The 16647-nt window shown below is 39.1% G+C and overlaps 1 protein-coding gene across 6 annotated transcripts in view; it reads right to left on the bottom strand.

The window, feature by feature from the left end:
- Positions 1–16647, bottom strand: part of rbbp8 (RB binding protein 8, endonuclease) — a 108242-nt gene that overhangs the window by 18362 nt on the left and 73233 nt on the right. For 5 of the 6 annotated variants that reach the window (XM_033020040.1, XM_033020041.1, XM_033020044.1 and 2 more), the window contains 9 exons: positions 12468–12510; positions 9168–9263; positions 8035–8147; positions 7863–7938; positions 7605–7780; positions 7090–7197; positions 4260–4301; positions 3070–3170; positions 2236–2348 (listed from right to left, as the gene is read on the bottom strand). In XM_033020040.1, the coding sequence (XP_032875931.1) occupies positions 2236–2348; positions 3070–3170; positions 4260–4301; positions 7090–7197; positions 7605–7780; positions 7863–7938; positions 8035–8147; positions 9168–9263; positions 12468–12510 (868 nt within the window). The remainder of the gene's footprint in view (positions 1–2235; positions 2349–3069; positions 3171–4259; positions 4302–7089; positions 7198–7604; positions 7781–7862; positions 7939–8034; positions 8148–9167; positions 9264–12467; positions 12511–16647) is intronic. The other variant, XM_033020043.1, reaches the window with a different exon arrangement.

The raw sequence follows: 16647 nt of genomic DNA on the forward strand, positions 1-16647 counted from the left end.
TCACTTTAATGTCAAAATATTGTGTTCTTTATGCAACAATGTGATATAATTGCACCAATTTTCCTTCTTGCCTGTTGACAATCCAGGTGTTGTATTTGGAGGCCAAAGCCTAATATTTACTGGCCGAGCCTGATACATTTTACCTCACCTCCCCTTCTGTCAAGCTTCAGTTCACAACAAAATTCCTCTTTATTTGCTCACAGCTCCAGACAAAATTAACTTCTCCAAATCAGCTCCTTTAAAAACTCACGGTTATGCCAGCTACTAGGCCTGCTGGCCTGTCTCTTACTAAATTGTGACATTTGCCTTCCCTCCTGTTCCCACTGCAAAAATTGATGGGAAAAAAAGTGCTTTTCTCCTCCTACCTGGAACTATACAAACAGAGCTCTATAGCTACTCCAAAGAGAAAAAAAATCTTACTTGCTCCAGCTGCCAGACCTGATACTCAGACATTGCTCTCCTGGAGATACACACAAAATGCTGGAGTAACTCAGTGGGACAGGCAGCATTTCTGGAGAGAAGGAACGGGTGACGTTTTGCGTTGAGACGCTTCTTTAGCACGTGTACCTTTGACTTTCTGTGCCCGTTTACTAACTCACTGGTGTGCCCCATGTTCACTGTTTTATTAAGTTCACTTAAGAGCCTGTCCCACTTGGTGATTTTTTTCGGCGACTCTCGGCATCATTGACTGAAGTACAAGATCACCGAAAAAGTTGCGGCGTGATGACGTATTGACACGCGGTGTTTCCTCAAGTGTCGCAACATTTTTTTTAGTAGCCGCTGGATTTTGAAATGTTCAAAATCTTTCGGCGACCCTGATACGTCAGTCAATGACGTGGCAGTCGCCGAAAATGATCGACAAGTGGGACAGGCCCTTTAGTCCATTCATTTGTTTCCTGCACAATACATTAATGTATTGTTATATTTATTGGTAGACTGATATACCCATTATTCCAGCGAAGTAAAAAGTTTTCACCCAGAGAGCTGTGAATCTGTGGAATTCTCTGCCTCAGAAGGCAGTGGAGGCCAATTCTCAGGATGCTTTCAAGAGAAAGTTACATAGAGTTCTTAAAGATAGCGGAGTCAAGGGATATGGGGAGAAGGCAGGAACGGGGTACTGATTGTGAATGATCAGCCACGATCACAGTGAATGGCGGTGCTAGCTCAAAGGGCCGAATGGCCTACTCCTACTTATTGTCTATTGTCCAGTAACAAATCAAATTACTGATTCCTTTTTTCAAGTAGTCCAGTGGCAAGCAATTCTACAATAATTTAATGATTTGTTAAATTTATGATCTAGACATCTGTACCAGCATAAATTTGCTAATGCTTGCTGCCCTATTCAACTGATTCATTCATTGGCCCTGTACCATTGCATTATTATTATCAATGCCTGCTTAATTATACTAATATTCAACAATAGCCCTTTGTTGTGAGCAAGTTATGTGGAAAGTTTTTCTGTGCGATTGGATAGTGTACGATCAAGCAAAACAAAAAGCACTTTGTTTTAATTTATCTTTTGCAATTAATTCTGTAAATGTTTAACTTTCATATTACAGCAGCACTTTCTCTTCTCCATTTTTAGAGCAATGTATCATATTGTTAGAAACATCAAAGCAAAATATTCAAAATTCAGAAATTGGACAAAGATAATATTGCTTTGATAAAGATATAATGTAAAAAACATCTGATTTTATTGATGTAAACTTTATATATATTAGCAGACATCTCTGTTTGTTATTTTTTTTTTAAATGAAGTATTGTGGTGCGTGGGTCTCAAAAGGAAGCACGAAGTCCAGTGTTTTGAGAGGCACCTTTAATTATGTTCCTCCCGGTTGTAGGGAAGACCAAACAAGAGAAAGATGGCACCCAAACCCCTGCCTTTAAACCCCGCCACAGTATTGCCTTGAATATCTAGTCGCACAATTTAGTGGACATTCCGATCTGAAATCTTAATACAGGCAGTCACAAAGTCTTAGTTACACGACAAACATTCAGGTGAACATTCCAAAATTGAGTGTACTGTTGAAAGGTCATCAATCGAAACATTGAATAAAACTTCTCTGCCCGTAGATGCTGCCCGACCGGTTGAGTATTTCCAGCATTATAAAATTGATTATAAAATTCTACTGGATTTGGCGGATACAACCTTTTGCAATAATACAAAATTTTAGAGCATTACCACTCAAAAGTATGAGGAAAATAATACTCCATTAAAATTGACATGCAACATACCTGGAGCCACTGCCATTTATATGGCCCAAATCTGCTGAAATGGCATCTTTTTTCAGTGGAAAGTGTGTGGTCTTGGGAAGGTTCCTATACGAATTCAGAAGACTTTGCGAGTGCTTTAGTAGAAAACAAAAACGATTATTTAAAAAAAAGCAAATTAAATATTTTCTTCAGATAAACTTCCCAAGCAACTGAAAAAAAAAAAAAAACCCCTGACATGATTTTGTATTGGCACAACATAAAGTAAATTCAAACCCTGGTTTAACTAAGATAGATCATTCAAAAAGTAGTTAAAATATTATTAATTTCCACAAAACCATGGACAAACTGCTCTTTTTCTGAATAGCATTACACCATTCTTCATAGGTAGTGGTTCAAGGATGAGCTGCTTCCATTCTGGTTTTGTTTTATGAGTGCTGAGATGATTAAAGAGGCAAAGATGGGAATTGCAAATTCTTTTGTAGAAGAGGCAGGAGATACAGGCAGGCTGGTGAGCAAATTGGATTTTTTGGGGGGAAAAGTCAGTAAATCTTGTGTTTTATGCCATTTTGTTTTGAGGAATAAATGTTATTACACAATAACTGATTTTATAAAAATCAATCAGCACTGCCTTTAATGTATTTGTTAAAACAGTAAATGCAATGCTGAGTATAGGAACTGCAGATGCTGGTTTAAACTGAAGATCGATACAAAAAGCTGGAGTAACTCAGCGGGACAGGCAGCACCACTGGAGAGAAGGATTGGGTGACGTCACTCATTCTTTCTCGCCAGAGATGCTGCCTGGCCCGCTGAGTTGCTCCGGCATTTCGTGCCTAAATGCAATGTTGAAGTACTCACGGGCTCCTCCTGAATTCCAAGGCCTAATGTTTCTGCTACAACCGCAGCCAGATTAATACTATTCTTTTCCATGGTTGGCTGTTCTTTAGCTTGTAGTGTGGCTGGAAGTTGAAGATAAAAATAAGTGAGGCATATGATAAAGCAAACACAAAATACTTGAGATGCTGAAAATAAAAACAAAATTTGAGCAGGTCAGGTGAATGAAGAGAGAAAGTCACGTTTTCACACTGATGATCTTTTTAGCTTGTGAAAAGTAATTGAAATCCAATAAAGCAGCTGGATATTTCTAAAATGCTTACAAGTGATTTTTTTTACAGTATCATTACATATATCTTACCAGATAAGGAAGTAACAGGCCTGCGTTTTGTTACAATATCAATTTGAAAATAGCCACACCACTTCCAGCTTCATATTATTCTACTTACATTCACAAAGAAAAGACCAAATCAATGGTTATTTCATTTTGTGAAGTGAAAACTAGGTTTTTCTAGAATCATATTTTGTTGCAGTATATTGCTGTTGCAGATGGTATGGTTTCTCTGCACATTTCATTCATGTGTTAAGCAACAAATAAATACCATGTGCAGTAGAAACCTCTGGAGGTATTGTCCAGCTATAAATAACTAAATTCAATGGGTTGACCAGGTGGACCTAGCTTCACCTTCTCCAAAGCATGGCAGCGAATCAATTTTATTACAATCTAGCCAAGTTCCTTTCCTGTTAACAGCAAATTGCCAGATTTATTTAATTCAACTATTAGTTGGACTGGTGTATATGGGACATGTTGGCCGGTGTGGGCAAGTTGGACCGAAGGACCCGTTTCCACACTGTATCACTCTATGACGCTCTAACTTGTTAATTAGGCTTTCTAATCTTTTTGATGTTATCATTTACTTTCCTTTTAAAATATTAGGATTCAGCTACCACTGCCATTTACAGCAGGCCGTTCTTTACCTCAACAATTCTAAACATACAATAAATCAGTTTCACTTCCTGAGTAGTTTTGCAGCAATTATATTAAATGTATGCACACTAATTATCAAACAGGAGGTCCACAATCATAGAAGCAAATCTATGCAATGGACTACCAATTGGTGACAATAGAAAATCAAAGGATGGCCAAATACAAAACTCCATAAAGCCACAGGTTCACTTTAGGGTACACAAAATAATATAACGGAGTCACTTACTTAGAACTGAACTAACATCTCGTCTGGGTGCATTAGTAGAAGCTGTTTTGAAAGAAGGAGATTACAACCCATGTATTAATTGGCACAAGAGGTTAGAGCATACATTTATAATAAGCATTTATTCACGTTATTTAGGAACAGGCATGGTGACAGAGAAAACCAGTGAATATGATCTATTCCCATTTCCTCAAGACTTCAATACCAGAGCACAGAAATTATTTGGTCACAAGGCATGAAATTATGGAAATAGGTCAATCTCTGATAAACTCAGAATTATCCACAGGAAGAAAATATCAACGAATGGCCAAGTACAAAAGTGTACCAAGGGGTATGGGATCACTTGAATGAGTATTAGTATACAATGCTGGCGTCACTGCTATTTCTAACTAATTTGAATCTGGGGTCAAAAATAAAGCTAAATTCAGAGAAAGCTCCAGAGGACCAGAGATTCAAATTATAGGGAAGAAGCTAGGCAAATACAAAAAATACTTTATTGGTGGAATGATGATCACAGTGAACACCATTTGCTGTGGACAAATGCAGATTGGTGCCACTAAAGAGAGGAAACTGAATGGTTCTAGGCTACAGGACTTGCCTCTGAACACACAAATCCATCCATCTTGAGACATGAGGTAGCACTGAAGGTTAACCAACATTGGGATATACAGGCAGGGAGATGAGAAACAAATCCCATCTTGTGACGTTGAGTCTACTCCATGCATCGGTACAGAACACCTGGAGCACAGCATACATTTCTCTGTCAAGTGTACAATGTATATGGAGAGAGAGGAGACTGCAGGTGTTGGAACCTTGAATACAGGGCATATACAGTGCCCTCCGTAATGTTTGGGACAAAGACCCATCATTTATTTATTTGCCTCTGTACTCCACAATTTCAGATTTGTAATAGAAAAAATCTCATGTGGTTAAAGTGCACATTGTCAGATTTTAATAAAGGCCATTTTTATACATTTTGGTTTCACCATGTAGAAATTACAGCAGCGTTTATACATAGTCCCCCCATTTCAGGGCACCATAATGTTTGGGACACAGCAATGTCATGTAAATGAAAGTAGTCATGTTTAGTTTATTGTTGCATATCCTTTGCATGCAATGACTGTTTGAAGTCCGTGATTCATGGACATCACCAGTTGCTGGGTGTCTTCTCTGGTGATGCTCTGCCAGACCTGTATTGCAGCCATCTTTAGCTTATGCTTGTTTATGCTAGTCCCTATCAGTTTTCTCCTCAGCATATAAAAGTCATGCTCAATTGGGTTCAGATCAGGTGATTGACTTGGCCACTCAAGAATTGACCATTTTTTAGATTTGAAAAACTCCTTTGTTGCTTTAACAGTATGCTTGGGATCATTGTCTTGTTGCAGAATGAACCACCGGCCAATGAGTTTTGAGGCATTAGTTTGAACTTGAGCAGATAGGATGTGTCTATACACTTCAGAATTCATTTTGCTACATCAATGAAGATAAGTGAGCCAGTACCTTCAGCAGCCATACATGCCCAGGCCATAATAACCCCACCACTGTGTTCCACAGATGAGGTGGTATGCTTTGGATCTTGGGCAGTTCCTTCTCTCCTCCATACTTTGCTCTTGCCATCACTCTGATATAAGTTAATCTTTGTCTCATCTGTCCACACGACCTTTTTCCAGAACTATGGTTGCTCTTTTAAGTATTTCTAGGCAAACTGTTACCTGGCCATCCTATTTTTGCGGCTAACCAGTGGTTTACAACTGCAGTGTAGCCTCTGTATTTCTGTTCATGAAGTCTTCTGTGGACAGTGGTCATTGACAAATCAACTCCTGACTCCTGAAGAGTTTCTGATCTGTCGGACAGGTGTTCTGGGGATTTCTCTTTATTATAGAGAGAATTCTTCTGTCATCAGCTGTGGAGGTCTTCCTTGGCATGCCAGTCCCTTTGTGATTAGTAAGGTCACCAGTGCTCTCTTTCTTCTTAATGATGTTCCAAACAATTGATTTTGGTAAACCTAAGGTTTGGCTGATGTCTCTAACAGTTTTATTCTTGTTTCTCAGTCTCATAATGGCTTCTTTGACTTTCATTGGCACAACGTTGATCCTCATGTTGATAAACGGCAATAAAAGTTTCCAAAGGCGATGGAAAGACTGGAGGAAAGACCAGGTGCTGAGAGCTCTCTTATACCTGCATTAAGGAGGCAATTAAACACACCTGAGCAATTACAAACACCTGTGAAGCCATGTGTCCCAAACATTATGGTGCCCTGAAATGGGGGGAACTATCTATAAACACAGCTGTAATTTCTACATGGTGAAACCAAAATGTATAAAAATGGCCTTTATTAAATCTGACAATGTGCACTTTAACCACATGTGATTTTTCCTATAACAAATCTCAAATTGTTGAGTACAGAGACAAATAAATAAATGATGGGTCTTTGTCCCAAATATTTTGGAGGGCACTGTGGTCTGTCCAAACTTAAATCGTGTCACATCTCCATCTATTTAAATGAGGCAACTTTCAGCCAAGGTCAAGGTTTCAAAGAGAAAGGGTTGAATACAGCAGTTCAGTACAGCAAAGGATGGAAAATGGACATGTGTTGGAACACAATTATTCCTCAAAATTTGGGAAGCGGAGGGGGTATAAGGTGTGGAAAATTACCACACATGTATTTGAATAGTTTTCATATGTATAGGATGCGAATTTGCCAAATACTCAGTACGATTACAATACAAAATATCAACATATTTTGATGGGGAATCCAGCCTAAGAGAGTTACCAGAGGTACCAATACAATTCACATCTGTCAAATTGTGCACAGAGAGTGTTTGGTACTTGCATTCTATTGACAATGTTCCAAGTTCACAGGTGTCTGCAGCTAGCACTTCCTCATTCCGATTGCATCGGGCCATGCCAGGGAAGCCCGCTAACAGCGTTTTACATTTCTCTACAATATAAACAAAATTGCCACAATATAATTTAACATTACCGAACACGGTTTATAAGCTATATGGAGAATATGATTATGACTGTGGCAATTATCTTTGAATATACTCGATACCTTTCGGATAAAGTCAAAATGAATGAAATTTTAACCAGAGGATAGTTTCTGATTACAATTTTTATCTAGTTGTTTTAGTTACAGCATCCAATGAATTTATTTCTGCCACTGTATATTGTCCACGTTATGGAACGTTCATATGAATAAGATCTTACATGCAATTATCAAAAGGCAATTAGGAAAATGTATCAAATAAGTTTCCATTTCTAAAGATAAATCATTAACACAATTTAAATAGAATCATTGAATAATTAAAATATGTTACATCAACCGTTCTTGAATCATACTCATACCATCAATCTGCGTCCGTGAATGCTCTGAACTTGCATGTGCTGCGTAGTGAATGTGGCGATTCTCCTTTCTCCTTCGCATTCTGCTCAGCACAGAGGTGGAAAGGGATAAAATCGGAGAACCTGGAATTATTCCATCATCGTGATCTGCTGCTCCGACCACTTCTTGCTGTTGCTCTCTGAATTTGAAATAAAAGTCAGACAGGCTGCCATGTACAAAAATAAACACAAGGTCACAACGGGATAAGAGGCAGGACTTACTTAACCAGATGCTCAAGTGATTCAAGCTGATCACCGAGATTCTTATTTTCATCTTGAAGACTGTGCTTTTCATTCACTGTTAATTAAAGAAAATAGAGAGTGATAATAAAGGTAAGAAAATGTTACTGAAACCAAAACTGTGCCCACAATATAAATCCTCATCATCACTTACTAAGTTCAGTAATAAGCTTTAGATTCTGCTGTCGAATATTCTCAAATTCCAGCTGTTTCTTCTTCATGTGTTCTTCAGTGACTGCACATCTGTCACACAAGCCTGCTCGCAACCTGCTCGCAAAAGGAATTGCAGATCAGAAACTTTTAGTCAAAACTGTAGGATACAATAAGTTGTTCATTTCCTCTGTCATTCAAGTGTTTTCAGAAAACTGTGTAAAAAGTTGTAAAAAGATAAAGTATGAGATTTATACTTTGTCATGAGCAATCTCCCATGTAAACTGTATTTGTTGAGAATGAATTTCCATTAACAATTTATTGCTCATGTTAGCTGTTATGAAAGAGTTGAGACTTAACCCTAAGACAATTACTATTCTCATACATGTTAGGAAGCTGTTCACATATCAATTCAGATATATAAAATGAGAAGTATATAGGCAGAGTAGAAAATAAAACTAGGACAGATTTAGGGTAAGGGGCAAGAGATTTGAGGGGGTCTGTTTCCCCCACCCAGAGTGGCTAACTCCTGGAATACACTGCTGGAGGAGTGGAGACAGACTCGCAACACCATTTAAGAGACATCAAGATGAGATCACCATGGCATTGAAGGCAATGGGCCAAGTGGCTCTCATTTAAATGATCCAGGACAATGTTTCTGTGTAAACCAGCAAGAATTATGTCAGGGTTGGTGGGCTAGAAATAAAGTAAATGGGTTACAAGCCACAGCAGGGAACTCTTCTGATGGCCTTGCCAGTAAGGATATCATAAAGAAGCAATTTTCAACCCAGCCTGATTCCTTCTGGCCAGTGTTTAATTCCAGGGAAGCACCCAGGACAGTGGAGAAAAAGTCCACTGCATTGTTAATGACAGCATTGAGCTGTTATGTTTATATTTAGTCCTCATTAGTCTTCAGTGGTGCCTTTAGCAAAATTCAATGCTGTTGAAGATGCCATGTACAAAATGCAATTTCAGGTCTGATTTTAACATATAGCCGAATCTTAGCTTAAAATCAAGACTTCCAAGGATAATCAAAACTGACCTCCAATAAAACTATTAAAAAAAAAATATATATATATATATATATATACCTCTTCTAATCTGATTTTATTTACAAACAATTGAATCATATCTCACCTGTCCTCTAAAACTTTAATATTGTCATGCAAAGCTTTTTGTTGCTCCCTCAACTGTTGGTTTTTATTGTAGTATTCTTCAAGCCTTTGAGCATCTCTGGAGAAAGATGACATATCAGACACCCAAAATATCACATTACAGTTTCTGAATGATTCTTGTAAAAGTCTCATGTATGAACATCAAATTATGTAAATTTATCACTGGGTTCCTATTGGTTTACAAGTGGTAAGGTAGCATCAAAAAATATTTGACTGTGTAGATGCTTGGCATGTCATAACAAATGTAAACGTAAATTTCCGTGCTGAAACCAGAGTGAAAGTACAAGAAAGCATGTTAAAAATGTTAATCAAAATACACAGAAATTATTCAAAGCTATATAAGATGTATCCTATTTCTTTTAAATGAATAACTGAGATGAACTAATTAACTGCGATGATACACCCTTCATCCCCTTTTTCTTGTACGGCAGCCATACTTGGTATAATGTAATCAACTATCCAGTAAGAAACACATTTTATTCCAAGAACAATTGTTCACTGGAAAATAAACGTTTCCATCTGCCAGAGGGTGGGTTATCGGTGGAAGGGGTCACGAGGGTGCACAGGAAAGGAGAGGGTGGGGAATATCACTTTAAATTTCCATCCATTTGGTTTACATTTCACTCCTCTTCTCTCTTTATCATCCTTTTGTCTCCCTTTCATCTATGACCTTTGCCACTTACTCCACCAATCAAAACCCCCTCACCTGCACCCACCTATCATTTGCCAGGCTTTATCCCACCCCCACCTATTTTCCATCTTTCTCCCCCCTACTACAATCAGTCTGAAGAAGAGTCTGAACCTGAACATCAACTATTCATTCCCTCCACAAATGCTGCCTGACCCACTGAGTTACTCCAACGCTTTGTGGTTTGACTAAACTTTCAGCATTACAGTCCAAATGTTCAAAAAATGTTCTGTTAATGATTTGTAAATCAGTTTTTAGCTGCACTTGATACTTTAGAAAGGTTTCAAGCTACACGTTTAATCTCTGCACCCAGTAAAACCTGGTCAGGTTTAAATGGATCTCTCAATGTTTCATTCATCGTCTCAAATTGTACATAAAAAATTATCAAAAATTCCAAAGTTGAATTTTTTAAAAAGAGACAAGTATCAAAAGTAGGTTAACAATAAAACAACAGGAGCAAAGAGAGGTAAGGCCCATTTGATAAGTGCGATTGACATGTTAACTATGAAGTCGAGACATTGTTATGGCCTTTGCCCCAGAGTCTACAGAATCATTAGTTGTAGTGTTCTGCGAAGTTCCACATAACAGCTCCATTGTTGTGGTTATCTGTGCTGAAACATTAAACTTCAGGAATTTGGGGGAGTCAGTAACAGGAACTCTTAAGGACCATTGAGACCAACCATAATGAGATATTTGTATGAAGACTAGCCATGTTGCAAGGTATGCAATGAATCACACAGACTGTTCACTCATCTGTTGGGATACCTGCATTTGTGAACCATAAAGAAAATCTGAAATATGCTTCTAGTAGGAACAAAATTATACGGCTACTTTGAAATTCTGACATAAAAATAGAGATTCAGGACAATATTGAAATTGTGCTATATCAACATGTTTATCAAATATAAGCAGATCCGGTTAGGTTTTTTGATTCAAATAAATTGTTCAAATTATTTTTGTTGCCACATTACGCTGGTGTTACACATGACATCCTTCTCACTTTCTGCAGGAACTGTGAAATTGGGTTAAACTAACTTCTCAATAACATTTCCAATTAATCCAAAAGTAGAACTATATGATGTCCAGAAAGATGTTTGGTAATTGATAATATATAATTGAAATGCTTGCCTACATTCAAAGAATAAAACCAAACAGCAAGGTAAGTGAACTTAAAACAACTTTCCTAGTTATCCTTTGACACCACAGGGAGGCTACCAGCAGAACATAAAATCTAGGAGATGGCTCTCATTGCTCAGCTTCAACCCTGCTACTCAGTAATGGAAATAACATTACAGATATGCATAATATTTTGAATTTAGTTGAGCAAACATCAGGATTGAGAAACCCCTCCAATGAGTAAATGCAGATTATGAAATCTATGAGCCACTTCTCATCATTGAGCAGCAGTGAAAGTGAGCGACTATTAATTTTCTGATGCTGACAAGCAATTTTAAAAGACACGAGAGACACAGACAGAGTCAGAGTCATACAGCGTAGAAGGAGGCTCTTCAGCCCAACTTGCCCATGCTGACCAAGATGCCCCATTGATGCTCGACCCACCTGACCATGTTTGGCCCATATCTCTCTGGACATTATGCTGGAATCAGACTGAAGGATACCGACTCAAAATGTCACCTGTCCATTTCCCTCCACAGATGTTGCCTGACCACCGAGTTCCTCCAGCACGTTATGCTCAAACAATTTTAAGAGTGACCCCAAACTTTAGCAACCTTAAAGGCCAGTGAGTTGCATTTGCATCCAAATACAGCTGTAATTCAAACTTTACACAAAACCAGAAAAAATGACGAAAGACTATATTTTTGCTGAATAGATTTTAAAATCTCACTCTTTGAATTGTGTTGCTTTCCCTGTTCAAAAAAAATCTTTGTCTAAAAAACCAAGGCACCAATACATTTATAGAAAGCATTACCTTCCGATTTCTACACATTTGCAGAAAGAAAAGGCAAATTGGAGATAGACACCATTACAAGATATCATTTCATTTAGAAAAGGAGAATGACAATATTGACTTCGAATTTAGAAAAGGACAACATTTAAAAATACTGCTCTTTCGCCAACCTGACCAGCAGAGTATTTCCAGCATCTTGCATTTGTGATAGTTAACAAGCTAGTATAGATTACATTTGATCAGAAAATACAGTATTATGTTAGGTGGATTTGGTGTAACACGTAATTCTGTGTCACCCTGTACATGGCGGTAGAGGGCAGGATGTGTTTACTGGTCTGTACCATAATGTTAATTTTTAGACATAACCAGTATTGTTTTCCAGGCAAATGTAGTAGCTACATTGCATATTGCAAGCCCCCAGAAACGTGAATGATATAAGCAACCAAATACACTTCCTTTTGGAGGTAGCAATTAAAAGACAAATGTTGGCAGAAGGAAATCCTTGCTTTTCATGGAAAGAGCAGGTATAGTAATACTGAATTTCTGTTTCACACATCACTGTTTCACTCTGAAAGATAATACCTTGAGCAATACACTGCCCAAAAATGAGAACTAAACCTAGTGCATTATTAGGCAACGCTTCAGAGTAAAACAAAGATACTTACAAGCATCTCTCCTTCTTTAGCTTGGTAACTTTTACTTGCAGCACTGTAATTAAAAATAAAATTACCTGTCAGAAAACACTTTAGTTTTGTTTAGAGATACAGCGCAGAAACAGGCCCTTCGGCCCACCAGGTCCGCGCCGACCAGCGATTCCTGCTCATTACCAATATCCTACACGCACTAGGGACAATGTACACTTATACCAAGCCAATTAACCTACAAAATCTGTACATCTTTGGAGTGTGGAAGGAAACCAAAGTTCTCAGAGAAAACCCACGCAGTCACGGGGAGAACGTACAAAGTCCGTACAGTCGGCATCGAACCTGGGTCTCCGGTGCTTTAAGGCAGCAACTCCACTGCTGTGCCACCATGCCGCCCACTTGGGCAACAAGAATTATTACAACATTGCAATTATTCAGTTCAGAAGGCAGATAAGATGCAGAAATCCATTCCAGTTTATTAGGTGAATATCCATTTACAAGTGTACAGAAGACACCACTGTAGTAGGTCGGATATCAATTAATGACGAGACGGAGTACAGAAAGGAGATTGAGAACCACACAACCTGGTATAAAGACAACAACCTCTCCCTCAATGTCAACAAGACAAAGAAAATTGTGAATGACTTCAGGAAGTGAAGCTGCAGAGCACATGCATTAATGGCGTCGAAGTAGAGGTGGTCAAAAGCTTCATGTTCCTTGGAATAAATATCACCAGTAATTTGTCCTGGTCCAGCCATAACGAAGTTATGACCAAGAAAGTACACCAATGCCTTTACCTTCGTAGAAGACTTAGGAAGTTCGGCATGCCCCAACATCCCTCACCAACCTCTGTAAGCATTTTGTCGGGATGCATCGCAGCCTGGTTTGGGAACAGTTCCATCCAAGACCACAAGAAACTGCAAAGTTGTTGGCGTAGCCCAGACCATCACACAAGTCAACCTACCTTCCATTGACTCCGTCTACACAAGAACTAATCTTATCCCCGGTCACTTCCTCTTCTTCCCTCTCCCGTCAGGCAAATGGTACAACAGTGCATACCTCCAGATTTTGCTGATGGATGGACCATTCCAGCTGTTATCAGGCAACTGAATGGTCTTCTCATCAACTAGTGTGGTCCTGACCTGCCATCTACCTCATCGGAGACCTTTGAACCATCTTTCATCAGACCATCTTGCACTAAATGTTGTATCCTTTATCCGTGCATTGTGGACAGCTTGATTGTACTCATGTATAACCTTTTCTTTGACTAGATAGCATGCAAACAAAATGTTTACACTGTACCTCAGTACACGTGATAATAATAAACTCTCTCTCTCTCCTTCAATCGGTTAGAGGAAGAGGAGAAATAATTTGTTGTGTGAAATCAAATTCATAACACAGCTGATGCTGGAAATCTGGAACAAAATCAAAAGGCGTTGGTGGAATGAAGTAGGTCAGTCAGTATTCATGGCAAGAACAGACAAGTTAATGCTTTGTCTCGTACAAGGGCAGTTCTGAAAAGTAAAGTCCCAAAGCATTAACTTTGTCTGTTATCTCCAATTATACTGGCTGGCCTGTTTATCAGTAGTCACTGAATCATTAGTTTAGTTTAGAGATACAGCGCAGAGACAGGCCCTTCGGCCCATCGGGTCCGCACCGACCGGCGATCCCTGCAAATTAACACTACCCGACACGCACTAGGGACAATTTACATTTATATTAAGCCAATTAACCTACAAACCTGGACGTCTGTAGAGTGTGGGAGGTAACCGAAGGTCTCGGAGAAAACCCACACGGTCACGGGGAGAACATACAAACTCCGTACAGACAGCACCTGTGGTCAGGCTCGAAACAGGGTCTCCGGCAATTCAAGTGCTGTAAGGCAGCAACTCCATCGCTGCGCCACCATGCCGCCCAAGGTGATTTAACATTATTTGATTGGTCAATCATGTTTAATTTTTCGTAAATCAACTTTAATACTTTGTTCTCCTACACCCACCTTAATCACTTATCAATGCATTTAGAATGATGTAAGCCTGGGTCGAAACAGGCTTCGACCCAGGCTTATACGAGACATTTTATAGTCTCATATAAATAACCTGAAAAACTAGTTACAGAGAGATATATGCACAAAGAGCTGTCATTGTTATGATCCTGGTTTGAAATGGGACTGCTGTTGATAAGCAATGGTCAGTCAAATCAGTAATTTAACTCACCCAGTTCTCTGCAGGAACACAAATTTTTACCTTTTACAAGAGAAAGAAAATCAAACAGGGTCTCCTGTACCAAAAATAACCTCGTCTGGCGATCACCTTTAAGATCTTAGGAGTAAATATCACCAGCAACTTGTCCTGGCCCAGCCATATCAAAGCAATGGCCAATAAAGCACACCAACGCCTACACTTCCTTAGAAGGCTTAGGAGATTCAGCATGTTCCAACTACTCTCGCTAATTACAACAGTGGCGCCATAGAAAGCATTTTATTGGGATATATCACATCATGGTTTGGGAACAGCTCCATCCTAGACCACAAGAAATTACAGAGAGTTGTGGATGTAGTCCGGACCATCATGCAAACCTACCTCCCTACCATTGACACAATCTATACTTCACGTTGCTTTGGCAAGGCCACCAGCATAAACAAGGACAAGTCTCACCCCGTTCACCCACTATTCTCCCTTCTCCCAACAGGCAAGAAGTACTAAGATGTGAAAACATAACTCCTAGATTCAGGGACAGTTTCTTCCCAGCTGCATCAAGTCAAGTCAAGTCAAGTTTTTATTCGTCACATACACATACGAGATGAAAGTGAAATGAAAAGTGGCAATGCTCGCGGACTTTGTGCAAAAAGACAAACAAACAAACTACAAACAGAATAGAACAGAATCACATATTCTTTTACATATTAAATATTGTGGGCGGAAGGAAAAAGGGAAAAAAATAGCAAAAAAAAAAAAAAAGCAGTAGAGTGGTACAGTAAAGTTAGTCCCTGGTGAGATAGGAGTTTACAGTCCTAATGGCCTCTGGGAAGAAACTCCTTCTCAACCTCTCCGTTCTCACAGCATGGCAACGGAGGCGTTTGCCTGACTGTAGCAGCTGGAACAGTCCGTTGCAGGGGTGGAAGGGGTCTCCCATGATCATATTGGCTCTGGAGTTGCACCTCCTGATGTATAGTTCCTGCAGAGGGGCGAGTGAAGTTCCCATAGTGCGTTCGGCCGAACGCACTACTCTCTGCAGAGCCTTCTTGTCCTGGGCAGAGCAATTCCGGAAACTGAACCACCCTATCACCAACTAGAGCTGATCTACCATCTACATCATTGGAGACCCTCGGACTATCTTTTATCGGACTTTATCTTGCTCTAAACGTTATTCCCTTTAACCTGTATCTATTTCCAGTGGGCGGCTCGATTGTAATTATGTAGTCTTTTCGATGACTGAATAGTATACAACAATAAATGCTTTTTACTGTCCCTCTGCATATGTGACAATAATAAACTAAATTAAAAGAATTTACATGGTTTGGGAGCTGAAATGTTCATTAAGACCAGTTTGGTAGCATCGCAACTAACCAATTCGTGAAAGATAAAGCTATCAGATAGGATCTGTGGCATGGTAAAAGAACCAGTGAAAAAATCTCCTTGATCGCATTTTCATTATTGTCATACAAACCGATTATCCACTACAGGAGAGCCAATGCAGTGTTAGTGGACATTGGTCCATCTTTTGCAGCACTAGTACTGTGCTATAAAGAGATGGAGTCAACAAAATCCATCAGTCTAATGGAGCATCCGAAAGGCTCCATTACTTGATTCTCAATCAGTTGGGCTCTTTTATGCAATCTGAAATAAGACAGACTATCATAATCTTCAAACCATGAACCGATCCAAATAAATGGGCGGGTTTGTAGGTTAATTGGCCTCCATAAAATGCCTCTGGTGTGTATGATGTGATAGTAGGATAAGGGTTGAACTAGTATGAATGGGAGATTGATGGTCGGCGTGGACTCAGCGGACCAAAGGGCCCGTTTCCATGCTGCATCTCTAAAACCAAAAAAAAATTCTGATTCATTATACTTTAAGGAACAGAACAGAGCTGAGTCCAGGGCAGTTGCCAAACTGAAGCCTGGACTTCATATAACATTCATAATTATGCACCAAAATTAGTTTTGCTAATGAGTCCAGACACTAATACATCAGTTCAA

This window comes from Amblyraja radiata, chromosome 4, assembly GCF_010909765.2.
Source record: "Amblyraja radiata isolate CabotCenter1 chromosome 4, sAmbRad1.1.pri, whole genome shotgun sequence".
NCBI lineage: Eukaryota > Metazoa > Chordata > Chondrichthyes > Rajiformes > Rajidae > Amblyraja > Amblyraja radiata.